The 17348-nt window shown below is 40.2% G+C and overlaps 1 protein-coding gene across 1 annotated transcript in view; it reads left to right on the forward strand.

Moving 5' to 3' along the window:
• Window positions 1-17348, forward strand: part of LOC134626052 (alpha-1,6-mannosylglycoprotein 6-beta-N-acetylglucosaminyltransferase B) — a 72215-nt gene that overhangs the window by 37312 nt on the left and 17555 nt on the right. Inside the window, exons 8-10 of the mRNA XM_063471538.1 lie at window positions 1125-1294; window positions 13877-14008; window positions 16652-16785. Of these exons, the coding sequence (XP_063327608.1) occupies window positions 1125-1294; window positions 13877-14008; window positions 16652-16785 (436 nt within the window). The remainder of the gene's footprint in view (window positions 1-1124; window positions 1295-13876; window positions 14009-16651; window positions 16786-17348) is intronic.

The following is a 17348-nucleotide window of genomic DNA, read 5'->3' on the forward strand; positions in this document are numbered from 1 at the left end:
CACAGTGTTTGCGCCCACACACTGTTTTTGATCACTTCTGAATGTGATGCTTCAGTCTAGACCAAACCATTCCTCTCTTTAAAAGCATTCTCATAACCTCAGCGAAGCCCTATCTATTAAAAAAATAAAAAGATTTATATTTTTTTCAAAGGATCCATTCTTCTTTCTGTTATTGTTGAACATATGCTGATAATCACTATGTCCTTTTTATGTACTTGGTTATTTTATTCTTTCAATGTTTGTGCAAATTATAAAATTAACCACCCCTACACCACCCACCCCTGCCCTTACACCAAACTGAGATCTTTTGTTTGTTTGGTTTTTTTTATTCCCTACCACAATTCGCACTGTTGTTGCAGCAGTGATTTCACATCTGATATGTGTGGCTCATATGTGGGTACAGCTCTGCATGCTAAACAGTTTCGAGGCTCAAGCTGTTTTGTGTTAGCAGTGTAGGAGACAATAAATGAATCTGCGAACTGAAACTAAGCAATCCTTGCAACGTGTAAATTTACTTAGCTAGCATATGTGTGATCTACTGTGAATCTTTTTTTTTTAAAGGTTTTTCAAAACACGTGTGATGGAGAAATAAAAAGAAAAGAAAAGTATATACTGCCATCTGTTGAAAATATTTAATAGCCTGGGAAAGCTATGCTTCCTGGTAAACAGTTTTAAAAGTCGTGCATCGTTGTGCATATGAATTATCCTCGCACAGGTCAGTTTTTATCTCGGCTTCATGCAGAGTTGAATGAATTGGTTCCCTAGTGTGAAAACGCAGCCAGCCTGCTTTTTCTTTCCTTTTTTCCTCATTCATTACATATTCAGTATTTAAAATGTAACCTCACTGATCCATGCCTAATATCTGGATACATTTATATGTGAAATTTCAAAATACCTAGGAAAATTGCTCTCACAATTGCTTTCAGTTATTCCCCATGCAGTGCTGGAGATTGTCTGAATAGCAAAAGTTGAAACTGATGGGGGCAAAAAAAAAAAATCCCCAGTTCCCTACTGTAACAGAACTGAAACACTGCACGCATTGCATTAAAAAAACATTGTGCTGTGGTGCACTCAACTCCATTCCTCTCTTGCCTTGACTCTTCTCCTCTACCTTCTGCATTCAGATTCTCGTCCACGTGGGTTTTCTGACAGAGGAGTCTGGGGATGTCTTCAGTCCCAAGGTGCTGAAGGGAGGTCCTTTGGGCGAGATGGTGCAATGGGCCGACATTCTCACAGCCCTTCACGTGCTGGGACACAACCTCAAGATCTCATTTTCTCTCAAGGAGCTGCATGGGTAAGTTAATATAAACCTTGCATTTAACACACAGTTAAAATCTTATGTGAGGGTATCTGTGTGGGAGTCATCTGCTCTTTCGTAAAAGCAACAAAACAAAACAACAAAAAAAGTGAATGAAAATGCTTTGTTGTTCATTCTAGATGCTCTGTGAGCCATCGGCAGCCCGATCCCAGTGCTGTTGCCCACACACTGTTTTCGATCACCTTTGGCCACATACAGATAAGCTATCTCCTCCTGCTGCAGAGTGCTATTTCAGCCTGAGGGCTTGACAGCATCTCTACAGCTTGTGCACCTCCTTCCTGCAGCAGCTCACTGACTCCTGAGTGATAACGGGCTCGTCACTCGCCGCACAGACATAAGGGCCTATGACAGAGAACATACAGACGTGTACACACAGCGTGTCTCGCAGTCAGGCTGGTGAACTGGTTTTATCTAAAAGCAACACTATTGATTGCCACGGCGATGAGGTGTAGTATGGAGAGTTCAGAAAGCAGACATGCCCAGTCCTGCCTGCTTGAACATTTACTCAGTGGCGTGGTGTTTTGGAGCTGCCCGGGCTTCACAGTGGCTGCTCAGGAAAATGACTGTGTACAAGTCTGGATTTGCTATTGCTTCTTCTTCTTCTTTTTTTGGTGTGTGTTAACAGTGCAGTGGCTTGATGCCAGAGCAGACAGGCTGATGATGATATGCACTGGTTATCGAGCCATTGTTGTATGGAAGAGGCAACAGCACTGATGAGTTAGTGCAGCCCTTTCATCGTAAATTTCAGGCTGTGAAGAAAAGCCACTTTGAAAAGACTAGGGAGATCAGTGAGGTGGGAAAGCCGCTGTGGGAATGCGTCTGCTTTCCATGCCATTATTTACCTCACTAATTGGTGTCATGGCAGCTCGAATCACCGCAGTCTCGTCTCCATTGGGAGCAGCATCAGAAATGTTTTGAAAATTGCATGAGTCCTGCAAGAGACTCACAAAGAGACATTAGCTAGGGTTAGGGACAATTCTTTCAAACAGCTGAATATAACTCATATTTTCTGTGTCCAGTGTGTGCTTACATTTGAGTTTCTTTCTTCTTTTTTAAATTTTACCATTTCAGTAATCAGCAAATGAAATGGTCAGTCATTGAGAAAAGATAATGGAGAACTGAAATTAGCGCTTCTTGGACGCAACTCCCCAAAATATGGCAATTTTTAGATGTCCCTCTCCATTTCCAAAGCCTTTAAAATTTGGCCATGACAGACGCCGAACATCCATCAATCCCTTTCTGTGGCGATTAATGAACAGAAAAGGAGAACATTTCTCTCCATCCCGTACTTTTACTCTCCCACATGCTATTAAATTGACAGATCGTTATGTGGGTTGCGCTCCCACAGATTCCCTCAGGCATGGATCTATTTACATTTCCTACTCTCCTCTTTTCCACCCAAAGAGCTTAATATCACTGGATGGCCTGCTGAGGTGCTTATGTGGACAGGCCTGTTGCATATGTTCAGCACTCTCTCTGATAGGCATATTAGCCATATTGGGAATTCAGTTACAGTGGGAAGCCCGCTTTTGGTTCGTATCACACAACTGATTAGCAACATCCGTGCTCTCTGGTGGCTTCATTGTGTGGCGACTTTGGCTGGCATCTTCCATTTACTGGCCTGCTCAGACAAATCAATTATCCTCACATGGTACATTTTTAGGCAGACGCTGGTTTATTTTCCCTGCTCCATTGAGGTCTTTTTCTTTTGTGCTGAAAGATCCACTGATCACTCCTTCTTAAGAGTAGATGCTGAATTAATAAACATATATAGACTGTAATTATTCCATCTTTTTTATCTGTTGTTTTTTATTCTTGACTACCTGGAAATTATAACTTTGAAAACCTGCTTCTGTAATGATAAGTATTCTGTCTCTTAATGTTTATCCAAGAAGATGGGAGAACAACAGATGGCACAGGCGTTCATAATTATCATCTAGACTTTGTTAGGTGGCAGGGGTGCGTATCATCCTAATGATATTTTTACCTAGGTCTCTTGGCAGTACAAGAAAGCCTTTTCCAGTGTGGCACCATCAGCACTTCCTGTTAGTGTGACTGAAACATCTCAAATATCAGATGGTTTGTGTGAACTTTTGTACCTATCCTTTCACAGCTTTGACGGTCGCACTTTTCATGTGTAGTTTTGAGTCAACGTTAGCAGGTTGCTCTTAGTGCTAATTGGTAAATTTTCAAAACACTTTTATCACCATCAGAATGTTAGCATGTTTACAGTAAAACCAGCTAACATTAGCCCTGTAACCAATTTAGAAACATCTGTTAGCCTAGCATGCTAGTCTTTCGGAGGAAGTTGGAGTAGCCACAGAGTACAAAAAACACACACATGCACATGTATATAAAGACATAAGACAAAGTGGCAGTATAAGGAGTCAGTTTTAAGATAAGATCTAAAGCACTTTAGGTAAACTTAAATGTGCTACAGGCTATAAATAAAAGGTGTGACCGTCAACACACCAAGGTCCAGTTATTTTTCAGTGGGCATGTTTGAGGTATGTATTTTTCTATTTCCAAAAAATAATTTAGCACGCCTAAGTGAGCTCAATTTGGCATCAGTCTGATACCGATAGCAACACCGGTATCAATACTATTGATACTTGGCTCGATACTCCCATTTCTACTACTGACTTCACGGGTCAACCACACAAACACAAATATCTGCTAATTAGGATGCAAAAAATAATAATAATGCCGGCTGTTAGCACAATTAAACACAAAGCAAGCCTTATCAGATGGTGGCATTAAAAATGCTCTAAAAGGCAACATCAAAAAAGGTTAACTCGTCCAGTTCAGCAGAGAGATAGTAGCTTAGTTTGCACCCAAAGCACATTGAGGTAAAAACAGTCCACATGATAGAAATGAAATACATATTGAACTTTACTCATTTCTTTATTGTAAATGCAGAATCACATGCTGGAAGTGGTGAAATATAAAAATGTGGAGATTAATTCAAGACATGAGCCTTGATGCAGGAGGTTGTCTCATGAAAAGACGAGCAAAAGGCGTATCCTTTTAAAGGGAGACAACTATTACTAAAAGAACAAGAGAAGAAATGCAGTCTCTGTCACTCTTCCTCCCCGGATTTGCTCTAATTGAGGTGGAGGCTGAAGTGGCCTTGACATGATTTCTGTCTGTAACATCGGCGCTTGTCGCGCACAGAGGGGAGGGCCCTACAGTAGCTTGGAGAGGCGCAAAGACAGCTGTCTCTTCTGCTTGGGGATCTCCCCTCATCTCCTCCCAGAGCGACACGGGTAATTAGCCTGCAACAGAGCATGGTGTCTAGGCACCTGAGGAGCTAGGAAATACAGGAGGGAAAGGGAAAAAAAAACCAGGGGAAACAACTACACACTGTCAGGTATAGAAATTTCTGTCAGCAGAGTGGAGAGGTAATGTAAGCAGACAAAGCAGTGTTGTCATCCAGAGATAATCTGAAGAAAACCAATATTTCAGTGTGCTTTTTCAAAGAGACTCCCTGTCCTCCACCCACAGGATATACACCTCAGCTACAGCTACTGCCACACATCCCCTGTGACGACTCCCGACACACTCTCTGTCCATCTCTTTCTGAAACAGTGTTGTTTGTTTGTTTTCTCAGGCTCTCCTGCTCATGCCAAGCATAGCCATTTCTAGATCAATTATGTCTAATCTGGATCTGTAGTGCACTTGACAGAGCCCATTAACACAACCGCCAGGTAATTTCACCCTGTTCCTGGCTGCAAACATGAAGACGTGCCTGAATTGTGTGATCGCTAACCCTTTGAAATTATTTAACTAATGTCAAATTCAGGGTCAAATGTGTCTGTAATCCAGCAGCCTACCCCGAAAACTTGAATTAATGGCAGACGTGCGCGGGCATTCAGAAGTGTAAAATAAGAAAGTTGAAATCAAAGCGTTTTCGTCTCCGAAGCTCCGGCAAAGACCCCCTCCTCCTGTTACACTGCAGTCTCAGGTTGTGCCTCTCCATAAGTGCTGATGCACTCTCACCCAGCAGCTTTCTGATTGATGTTTCTATGGTTTAGGATCAAAGGCAATACAGCAGCATTGTTAAAAATAGCCCGAGTAGACATCAGTGAGATGGCATCATAATGATTTGTCTTCGGTACAGGAAGGGAAATTAAAATAGCTCTTTTTTCCCCCCAATGTGTGGCAACCATAGTGAGATATTTCTTCATTTAGATTATGACAGAACCTTCAGTTTTTTATGGTTCCTGTTTTGGTTTTGGGGGGGCTTTTCATGCATTTGTGCTACAACAACTATGGCTAGAGGGTTTTTGTCCCATACTCGCTGGGGCTCAAAGGTGAACTGCTTAGAATTTGGCCTAAAGTCATTTCACACGGCACATTTTTGGTCATAACTTATAAATGTATATGGTATTTGAACTTACATCTTATGCAGCGATTGTCAAACATAAGGCCTGTGGGCCAGAAACGGCCTGCCAAAGACTCCAATCTGGCCCAGTGGAAATTGTGAAGGATGGCATCGATTTGTGACTTCTAAATGTGTTTTCATAAGTTTTACAGCTTGTCCTCCTGATAAAGTCCCCCATGGCCATTCATACTGCATTAAAGTAACTCAGTGATAGATAAACATTGAAATGTTTTTTCACTGTACAGACTTTTCTCTTTTTTTAATAGTTTGTCCACAATAAAAAAGAACATTTTCTAATGAATTAACAAAAACCTCCAGCTACCAGAACTTTTTATGTAATTGTATTAATCTACTTCAGGTATATTTCCTCAGTTTAGTACAGCAGCATTTCTCTATTAGGTAGAAAAACTCGGACGCACTGTTGAAATTGCACCTCAGTGTAAAATGAATTTGACAACCCTGATCTAATGGGATAAAATGAGTAACTGTTGGCAACTGATGTGGACAAGGTTAAAAATCAGTGCAACCTGCAGAGAAACAAAGCCTTACAAACCCGAGCTGGTAATTCTCGTTACATATTTTTCACTGAATTTTTTAAAGGCCAAACCAGATTTGAATAGATTTTCCCACAGATTTTTGTGTCCCTAGACATCCACGGTTGTTATCATTTTTGCAGCACGAGGACACTTTCAAGAAGAATAAGTTCGCTTGTGATTTTGACAGCTCAAAGTACTCCAAGAATAAAAAGTGTGGGTTTAAAAAAAAGAAATGGGGAGAAACCACAAGTGAGCTGCAGGATTTGGACTCAGCTGTTTTTTATTATTGATATTTTCCCCAGGAAAAAAAAAACAGATGTTTAACAGTTTTATTTTTGCAGACTAGAATAGAAAATCATATTTATACATTCAAACAGCTGTTCAACATGAATATGAGGAAAGTGTTTATTATGTGCCGTGACAGCCGCCATATTTTCATTAGCCGTTTGAACATGAAGTTTGACTCAGACAGTGCACATCAAAGTGGCACATCAGCTGTTTATGATCATAACAGAAACAACATCTGAGTCCCCTCCTCCTGTCTCAAGTGGTTGATTAGCATGCCAGACCCCATTCCCCTCTGCCAGGCCAGCTTTACAGAGAGAGTGGCCCATGTCATTCCCCTCACACTGTGAGCCCTCTTTCCAGCTGCCCTGCAGCCATCGGCAACCTCCTCACTCGCAGGCTCGGCTCCTCATATGTATCTGAAAATCTGCCTCAGCCAATTCCCCTCCCTGCTGGACATATGCACTCTTTAAGAAGTAGCACAATGTGACTGTGAAGTCTCTTTCCCTCGTTTGTTTCTCTGGCTCTCTTCCTTTCCCCAAACTGTTGATTTGTTATGGTGCCAGTGGCCAGCTGTGCAACAGAGAAATTGTGCCCAGTGGTGGTTGTCAAGAGGAGTAAATTTATGCAAGTCTTGCACCTTTGTTCTTCACTTTGCAGTGTTCCTTTTATGCCGTCCTTATCTCACAGCTTATTCGTGCTCTATGAAAGCTGAGTGGCCCATTAAAACCCAGATCTTCTTTGCAGTGCAGCTCAAATGCATTGTGTGTGTGCAAAACAATGTATGCAGAGATTAGTTTATCTTATTTTTAAATGACATTATCCTTCTTATAATTATAAGTTGTCCAGATGTGATCTACATCTTTGTGCATATTCCTTCATTATGAAGAATGTGGCATGCAATTTTCTATAACTGCAACTGCATTTGAAGAATACTTCTATATTAGGAAGGCGTCACTGAGCATGCTCATGGATGTACCGCCTGCTTATGAGGTGGAAACAAAATTGTGTTAAACAAAATCTAGTTTTATGTTGTGTTGTGTATGTTTGTGATGATAGTGGAGCTGTATATGATAGACCGCGGCTACACAGACAGCACTTAGGGGGAATTCATCGGTGGCTTCGGTCTTTTCATGGGATTTGCTGCTAATCATGAAAAAAGATAAAACTAATGCCAGCCTTATCCTTTAATCTTGTGTGTGAGGGAGATAGAGAGAGTTGTTTGTGTACTAATGCGCGTACTGTATGCGAGTTACAGTATGTTTGCGCTCTCATTTCCGCACTCCTAGGCCGTTAATGCACTTAAATCCCTCTACTCTTCCCTTAAAGTTTCCCTGGATTTGCATATATCCAATTAAACCTCTGAACAGCCACGGCATTAGTGGATGTATGAGGAGCAGACTCACATACAGCTCTGCACTCAGTCACTGTAATACATCTGCTCTCACATTAATGCATGTCAGCATTACACTATGAGAGCCCATACAGGCCGTAATTCATACTGAAACTCCTGCAGTGAAATCTAAGAGACGTACTCATGCAAAGTACCGGTGAGTGAAACCACATGAAGCAGCGTGCAAATATGAATCTGTGGCTCAGTATGTGTGTGTGTAGTAGCTGTTATATAGCGTAAAAATTAATGTCACGGTTTTAAGTCATGCTAGGAGCACGGTCCTGTGACAGCAGTGTTGTTTAGTTGACTAGTTGCGCACCACGTTTACCTCAGAGTGAAATATTTTGATTGTTGGCCTTTTTCGTGGAATTTGGTGCTTATGTTCATATAGCCTGTTTTAATTTGACTTAATTTAGATTATTCATTACCCATTTCATTTTATATTACAAAAAGCGTGTAAAAAGTTATTACTGTTAGTGTGTAAAGATACTCATTTTCATGCTCTAGCGCATGTTCACTATTCACTAGATAAAAGATGGAGTGAGCCACCGTTTCAGGCGAGCCTCGAGCTGGTGTGTTTTGTGTTTTGGCTGTCACCATGCTGAAACCAGGCTTGATGGTGAATCTAACTGAGACCTTTAAAGAATCTGTACACGCGCACAGTTGAAACTGTAGACCCATTTTTACCATGATGTACTCAGATTTTTGATACTAAAGGGGATTATAATGTACAAAATGAGGTGGAAACTAGGATCTAAGTCCATAAACTCATCAGAAAAGCTTTTTCTAAGGTCACAGATCAAAGGAGCCAAAAGCTTGTACTCCATATAATTGAACTATTGTTTGCAACCTGCTGGCCGTCAGTAAGAATGCAGGTATAAGACGCTCCAGCGCTGGCTTCCCTTTTCAGACTCAGAAGCTTATTTACAGTTTTAACATACAGTCAAATAGCTCTGATAGCATGACTGTAAATTTTTAGTTATTTTTGGTTATGATAGTTTACGCCATTAATGTGCACAGTAGAAATATTTAGTAGAAATCTCGTTTTTACCTCTTAACAGTGCTGATCTTAGAACAGTTAAGTTTTGAGTAGCAGCGCAGATTTTTCTTAATAATTATTTAAGTCTTCAGATTAAAAATAAATAAATTTTAGAAACACAATACAGTAGAAATACAATATTAAAAAATATACACTTCATGACCACATAGATTCAAATAAGAATGATACAAAATTCACTGTTATGGAGAAATGTTGAGGAAAACGTCCCATACATTTATATGGAGTTTATTAGTTTTACAGTATTCTAATCTACTTATTGTCTTAAGTCTAACAAATAATGTAGATTCACAGCTCAGGAAGTGACTCGTTTAACTTCAGTTAAGTTCCTTTGTGTTTAGTTCCACTGCAGTCTGTAAAGGTCCACTTTTGGGAAGGTTGACATCAGTCGAGGCTTTTGATCACACCTTGAAATGTTCCTTAAATAAACAGTCACATCTGCTTCTAATTATGATGATATACAAAGTCTGAAATGCTCTACTTTTTATTTTCATTACACTTAACACTATAATAATGGTCCACTCTTGCTAAAGCAAGAATGTACTGTATGTATGTGTACGGAGATGCCTCAGGAAGAAATTGAGGTCATTAGTTTCTCATATACATATGATCTTATACATACAGCCATAACCATAAACCCCATAGAAATGCATTAATATTTATTTGTGGCACCAGGGAAAAACAGAGAAACATTTGTGTGTGTTTTTATTCTTTTTCTTCTCTTTTCTTTTCCTTTTTTTTAAATTACTTGGATTTTCATCTAAGCCACACTGAAGGTCAGACATGAACTAACAGATCGTGTCCATGTCTTTACTGAACACATTATGACTCATAGTGCAGGGAAAATTTTCCATTCATTTCAGTTTATTTATATAGCGCCAAATGACGACAACAACAGTTGTCTCAAGGAACTTTATATTGTTAAGTAAAGCAATGATGCAGAGAAAAGAGGAGAAATCTATGCAGTAGAACCTCACTGCACTCAAACATTTCCTGTAGCCGTTTAAGAAACATGAAGATGAATTTTGGTTCATTCCTTGTCCAAAAGTCCAAGCAATCTCTTTTAAAAAAGGGTCGACATGGTCAGTAACAAGGACAGACCACTGAAAGAAATTAAAACAGTTCATTTGAAGCACACAGTTACTCAGATTAAGTTACACAGCACAGCAGATACGGTAGGAAGTGATGAAATGAAGTCTGACACCGAATAGACGAGCAGCCCAAACAACCAGCATCACAGGCAGACGAGTTGCTACAGATCTTCATGAGTGAAGCTGTGATCAAGCTTTATGTTGTTATTGTCATTGTGTGTTAGTCATGTTTATAGAGATCATCCTCAGCTCTCTCTTGGCTTTCATGAATCTGTGAAATGCCTCACAATCTATTTAACATCTGAAAAGTTTACTTTATTGTACATTTGTTGCCTGATTATGGTTTTGGTGGATTCTATCCACCAGGCTGCATACTTCAATTGAAGGAGTATAGAGTGAAAACACAGCTTTAGTGAAACAGCCTTTTGTTTGTGTAAGCACCGACTTGCTTGGGTGTGTATCATCGACTGATGAAACTGCAGTTTAAGTATCGCTGGCTGACCCTTTCCTGCTCATTATTCCCGTCCACTGTTGAGGAACCAGCTGCCACGCTGGTTTCCACAAGGCTGCCGTGCTGACTAAATATGTTCTCTGTCCAAAGAAAGATCGATGGCTCTTGTTTTGCAGGTATTTGTGTGTATGCTGCGTTGTGCATTATTTGCTTCTGAGCCAGGTAGTAAAAGAATGGTGAAATGTAAGGTCATGGATTGGACTCCAACTGCTAACAATTTTTTTTTTTCTCAAAGAAATGCTTAAAACTTGTTTCACCAGACCGGTCAGCCTTTTATTGGTACTTCAGTGGGGGTTTTTAGTGCCATTTTAATCACACACTGATCTTTAGAAATATATTTTCATTTCTTTTGTTCACTTTGATGACAGGCAGGCATTCGTTCATGTTGGAAGAAAGAGCTTTGAGATGCTTATTATTGTTCAAATCTTAAAGATTACATTTTGTGTGTTTGCCATTGACCTTAGGTGGGCTTTAAATTAAAGGATTTTTGTTCATTGGTCTTCACATACACATGCATTTCACTACTTCTGAGAAAATGTTTTGTGTTTAGTGCCGTCATATTGAGTTGTACAGAAGTAATTTATTGACTGACAGACAGGGGCAACAGCTTGCTCTGGTGTTCCGTTTTTCTTTTGATGGCACATAAAAGGCTAGTGGGTTTCTAACCTGCATCTATGTTCTTTTCATCTGTTGAGATTGCATTTGGAGCCAGAAGGCACATACCAGTATGAAGACCAGAGAAATGATTGTGCCAGAAAAGAGTTCATCTTGGAGAACCACAGCAAAGGGAATCATGTATAAAACATAAACTGTCCTGCATCGACAACAGTTCTCTGGAAGTGATGATTATGCTGAAGCTTATCCCAGCTGCCATAGGGCGTTCAGACAGACAACCATTCACACCTCTGGGCCATTTTAGAATAACCAGTTAACCTAACCCCAATAACTGCATGTCTTTGGGAGTCTGAGTACCCGGAGAGAACCCACACAGACACGGGGAGAACATGCAAACTCCACACAGAAAGGTCAGATGGGAGATTCGAACCCAGCACCTTCTTGCTGTGACGCAAGAGTTTTAACCACTGCTGCCAAGTAGGATTGTAATTTACAAAATAACTACAATGCTGCATGAAATCAAACCTGAAAGTAGGATTGGGACTGGTGTAATATTGAATATTTTACTTACTTACTGAAAGGGAGACAGGCGCCCCCTTTAACAACGATCCTCAAAGGATGGCCTAAAACTAGACTACTCCCTGCCTTAAGGTAGGGAGTTGTAAACTAAATGTCACCATTGCATCACAGAGCTATTTAACCAAATAATGACTTAAATTTCCTTTAACATTTATCTGTTGCAAAACAGCTAAAGGAGCTAGTTGAGGTTGTTCGCGCTTCTGATTAGGATGCCTCCTAAACGCTTTCAAAGATTTATTTATTTTTTGGCATGTCCCACTGGGAGGATGCCCCAGAGCGATCCCAGGACACACTGTCTCTTGGCTAGCTTGGGAACAACTTGGTGATTGGATGGATGACTGAAAGAGGTGGCAAGGGTGAGAGAAATCTGTGATTCTGTGCTTCTTCCCCGCAATCTGAATAGATGGATTAGTGCTGCAGGACTGAGCATTAAAATGTCTGTGTATAAAATAGACAAGTTTTTGTCTCATTATGCTTTGTTCTCAAATATATCTGTCAAAAGTAATCAAGAAAAATCTGGTCTCACTGGACTGTAACAAATATAAAGCTGAACAGGATTATTGATGAATTCAAGAGACAAATGTGTCAAAACTTGATCTGATTACATTTGTAAGATGAATGGTTAGTTTTATTCTATTGTAACATTTCATTTTAAAAGATACATTTAGAATTATAATCAAATCAATCTTTGCTTTAAAGGTTTGGGTCAGCAGAAGTTATGAATCAGGTGAGGGTAAACCTCCAAGCAATTAATATCTATGGTTGTAGATGGGTGTGTGTGTGTGTGTGTGTGTGTGTGTGTGTGTGTGTGTGTGTGTGTGTGTGTGTGTGTGTGTGTGTGTGTGTGTGTGTGTGTCTCTAGTCTGGGATGAATATAGAATGCTATACTCGAGTATCTTTTATACCAGAGTTTATTCTCTCAACAAACTGCCTTCCGATGGTTTCATGTCACATTATCTTGACAGGCAGTGAGCTCTCTTTAGTATACAGATGATTTTACAAATCTTCACATCCAATTACACTTTTTCTTTTTTTTCTTCTGCGCTGTTTTGTACTGTGGCGTCGGTCTTCAGAACTGCCGAAGTTTGACGAAATGGATCTTTCCTTTTGTAATGAAAATAGGCGCGCTTAATTGCTTTTTTTCTCGAACAAAGTGCAACCTTGATCCCAGCTGAAAGCCGGGTGCTCTGAAGTTAGATAGCACTTTGTGATAGCAGACAACAAATTTACATCTTCTGTCTTTCCTTTTCCAAAAGGCTCTTTTGTAATTGCCATTCTCCGATTTTATTTAAGCCTGATTTTTGTGTTTTATTTATTTATATTCAGGCAGCAGATTTTTCATATCAAGGCTGATCAAGCTGCAGAATAGCAGAATGACAGGCATCTTAATGTGGTGCAGACATTTAAAAATACAGACAGAAGGTGTGCACGTTAAGGCTGAAGGTAAAAGATCTGAAGCCCCTCATCATCATGAGCATGGCAGATTGCACATGCGTAATGCAACCACCCCTTCATAGGTGTCGAATGAATGTGGTGTTTTCTTTGGGTAATATGTGTGCTTTGGTGTGTGAGCTGGAACAAGCCTGCAGACAAACTGGGTGGCTCCCCACCGCGAGACGTTGCTCCCTGGTAGTGCTAAATTCTTTGTTGTATGCTTGAATAGCTGCGCCGTCTCACTGAGAGCACTGACATGCTTCACGACGTGATTGGGCTCTTTCATTCACTCTCTCTTCCTCTCACTCATGCACACATCTTTGTCGTCTTATAAGCTCTAAGTTTCCTCTGCAGGATTATTACTGGAGCTGCAGTGCTTTCTGGGTGCCGACTTCTTATTATTTTTTGATTAGTTTAGTTAGCAAGGATACTTTAACACAAAGGAGAATTTCAGAGAACTGAAAGGAAAAAAAATTACATCACGGGAAAACATAATGAAAGAAGGCAATATTGGAAAACATTTCAAACTAACTTATCAGCAGAAGAAATGCTGTGGTTAGCTACAGGACAGTGTTGGTGAAATGTCCAAGACTTTGTTATTTGTGCCAACTCTCATGGGTTTTAATTTGTTTGGCTCAGTGTGATGATGAAAGCCCATCTGACCTGTGTGCAGGTTTTTGGGTGTACCTCCAGGAAGAGGAAGCTGCCCACTGACGGGACCTCTGCCCTTTGACCTCATCTACACAGACTACCATGGTTTGCAGCAAATGAAGCAGCTCATGGGTCTTTCACTGAGGAAGCACAAGTCAGTTCTTTATGCTTTATTTTTCTGTGTCTATCAAAATATTAATTTCTGTTTATTTACCAAGATCTGAGGGCAGGCAGCTGGGGGGGTCTCCTGTTGGTTAACAGAAATTTAAACGCCGATCAAGGAGCCCCGGGTTCACTCCCTACAGTGGGGGAAATAATTATTTGATCCCCTGCTGAAATTGTAAGTTTGCTCACTTTCAAAGAAATGAACAGTCTCTAATTTTTATGATAGTTTTCATTCAAGGACAGAGACAGAATATCAACGAAAAATCCAGTGAAAGCTAATTACATAAAAGTTATACACCAACACGGGCAAGACCAAAGACCTGTCAGAGGGTGTCAGGGCTGGAATGAGCTACAAGACCATCAGGAAGAAGCTCGGTGAGAAAATGACAACTAGTGCGATTATTTGGAAATGTGGAAAAAACCCAAAATGATCATCAATCACCCTCGGCCTGGGTGTACATACACACTCTTGCTTCTTGTGGTGATGATGATCATTTGAATGGTGGTGAATAAGCCCAAAACTGAAGGAGCTGTTATTGATCCAAAGGCAGTTGGGACCACAGTCACCAACATTGGTAACAAACTACACTGTAATGGACTGAAATCTTACATCACGCACATGGTTCCCCTGCTCAAGAAGGCACATCAACAGGCCCATCTTAAGTTTGGGAGTGAATTAAATGACTTAGACTTAGGAGAAAGTGCTGTGGTCAGATGAAACCAAAATCAAGCTCGCTGGCATCAACTCGATCTGCCGTGAAGAGAAATGCAGAGTATGGCTCAAAGAACACCATCCCCACAATCAAGCATGGAGCTGGAAACTGGCTTTGGGGCTGTTTTTCTGCTAAGAGTACAGGATAACTTCACTGTATTGAGAGGCCAAAATAAGATGGAAAAGTTTGGATGAGAACCTCCTCCCATCATCCAGAACACAGAAGACAGAACAATGACCCAACAAAGGAGTGTCTAAAGAAGAACCACATTAAGGTCGTGGAGTGGTCTAGTCAGTCTCCAGACCTTAATCCATTAGAAAATCTGTGGAGGGAGCTAAATCTTTGAGTTGCCAAGCAACAGCAAAGAAATCTAAGAGATTTAGAGAGCTTCTGTAAAGAGGAGCGGACCAAAATCCCTCCTGAGATGGTTACAAACCTGGTGAGAAACTTTTTTTACCACTGTGCTGGCCAACAAGGATTTCTTCACCAAGTACTAAGTTATGTTATGTTTGGGGATCAAATACTTATTTAAATTACATGCAAATCAATGTATACCTTTTATGTAATGTTAATTTTTTTCTGAATTTTTTGATATTCTGCCTCTCTCCGTTAAAATCAAACTGCCATACAATTAGAGACTGTCCATTTCTTTGTCAGTACGAACGTACAAATTCAGCAGAGCATCAAAGGACAGTAAATGCAGTTGGTAAAGTTTTTGTCCTTGTCTTCCAGCTTTGCAGCGCTGAAGCAGTCATGGTATACAAGTGAATCCTCAATTTTTAAACCAAAAAATAAAAAGAACAGCTTTCAATGCAAATTGCAAATTTTGTCACAAAATTGATTAATGAAAAAGGAAACAAAAACAAAACACTCACACTATAGTTGTATGTAAATGATGACAATCATCTGGGCTTTTTCATCCCATATTTTACTCTGAATGCATAAGAGGAAAAGGGTATTGTATTTATAAAATAAGTGGGTAGCACCCAGACACATTTCACAGCAATGAATGTTGATTCTGCTGCATTTTGAGAATTCTCAAATACACCAGCAAAAGCCTACGCTGATTCCAGTCAGCATCAGTTCAAGGTCAGCTGATCGACCAATAGTCCTCTCCTGACAAAGTGACAGGCCAATACTTTGATTGCCTCTCCAGCCCTGACACTGATTAGAGATGCAAGCTATTGATAAAACGTCTCCAATTTCATTACATCAAGCTGCTTCTTCCACTTCCCAGTGTGAATATTTACACCGAATAAAGAGCTGATGAGTAATTTTCTCCTCTTTAGCTTGTCATTGTTAGCTAAATGTTCTATTTGAGTTTGATCTTAGAGGACAATAATTATTTTATGTTTTTCTGTTGATGCAGTCAAAGTGGTGTAATGTTTATCCACACTGCTGCTTTGAAATTATCAGAGAGAACCTGAAGCATTTTCTAGTCAAAGCCCTGCACATGGAAAAAAAAAAAGCCTCGCCCTAAAATTTATTTCTTCAGATTCTGGCCAGGATGGACCAATACCATATGATTATCTGTTACAGCAGCGTGTCCTGTGGTGGCTGTAAAACAAGTCTATTATTTAAGCTCCTATTGTCTCACCTTGAGGCGTGTGTGATCTCTGCTTATTGGGGGTGATGGCTGGGGACACGGACATCTATCACCACTGACAGCTTTACAAACCAAGACTCTCACACCCAGACTGTGTTAGAGTACTCAGACTAGCTCCCATAACTCAAAATTAGATTTTTTTCTTCATCATAGTTCATGTTTGTCTAGACTCAATCTCACTGTGTACACATGTGCCGTTCTGCCAAAGTACAAAAGGCTAATGTATTGTTTTTCACTCAGCTAGAGGAGACAATAAATGCAAGAGACAACTTTGTTCTAATTCAGGCTAATTGTATGTCTTATTTTGTCCCAGATGCCACATAAGAGTGATTGATACCTTCGGTACAGAGCCTGCCTACAACCACGAGGAGTATGCAACTCTGCATGGCTACAGGACGAACTGGGGTTACTGGAACCTTCATGGCCAGCAGTACATGACCATGTTCCGTATGTGGGCTGCTTATTTCTCTACCATCTTTGTTCTCACTGAGATTCAGAGTCTAAAGTCAACGTCTGCTTGAATTTACAGATGCTTGAAGTTGTTTTGATGCACATATGTGTGTGATATATACACTCATGAACCCTTTATTAGATACACCTGTTCACAAAATAGTTAATCAACCAATCACATGGCAGTAACTCTACTTGGACTTTTCTTCACAACCATCTCCAGAGTTTACAGAGAATAGTCCAAAAAAGAGAAAATATCCAGTAGTCCTCCAGGGCAAAATATCTTGTTGATGCCAGAAGTTAGAATAGAATGACTAGATTGCTATGAGCTAATAGGGAGGCAACAGTAACTTAAGTAACCCCTTGTTACACCCAAGGTATACACAACAGCATCTCTGAATGCACAACTCATCAAACCTTGAAGCACATGGGCCCACATAAGATGCCCCTCCTGTCAGCTAAGAACAGAAAACTGAGGCTACACTACAAAAATCTCTGGGGAATGTTTACAGGATCTTCTTGAATCTGTGCCCTGAAGAATTAATGCAGTTCAGAAAGCA

This window comes from Pelmatolapia mariae, linkage group LG4 (genome assembly GCF_036321145.2).
Source record: "Pelmatolapia mariae isolate MD_Pm_ZW linkage group LG4, Pm_UMD_F_2, whole genome shotgun sequence".
NCBI lineage: Eukaryota > Metazoa > Chordata > Actinopteri > Cichliformes > Cichlidae > Pelmatolapia > Pelmatolapia mariae.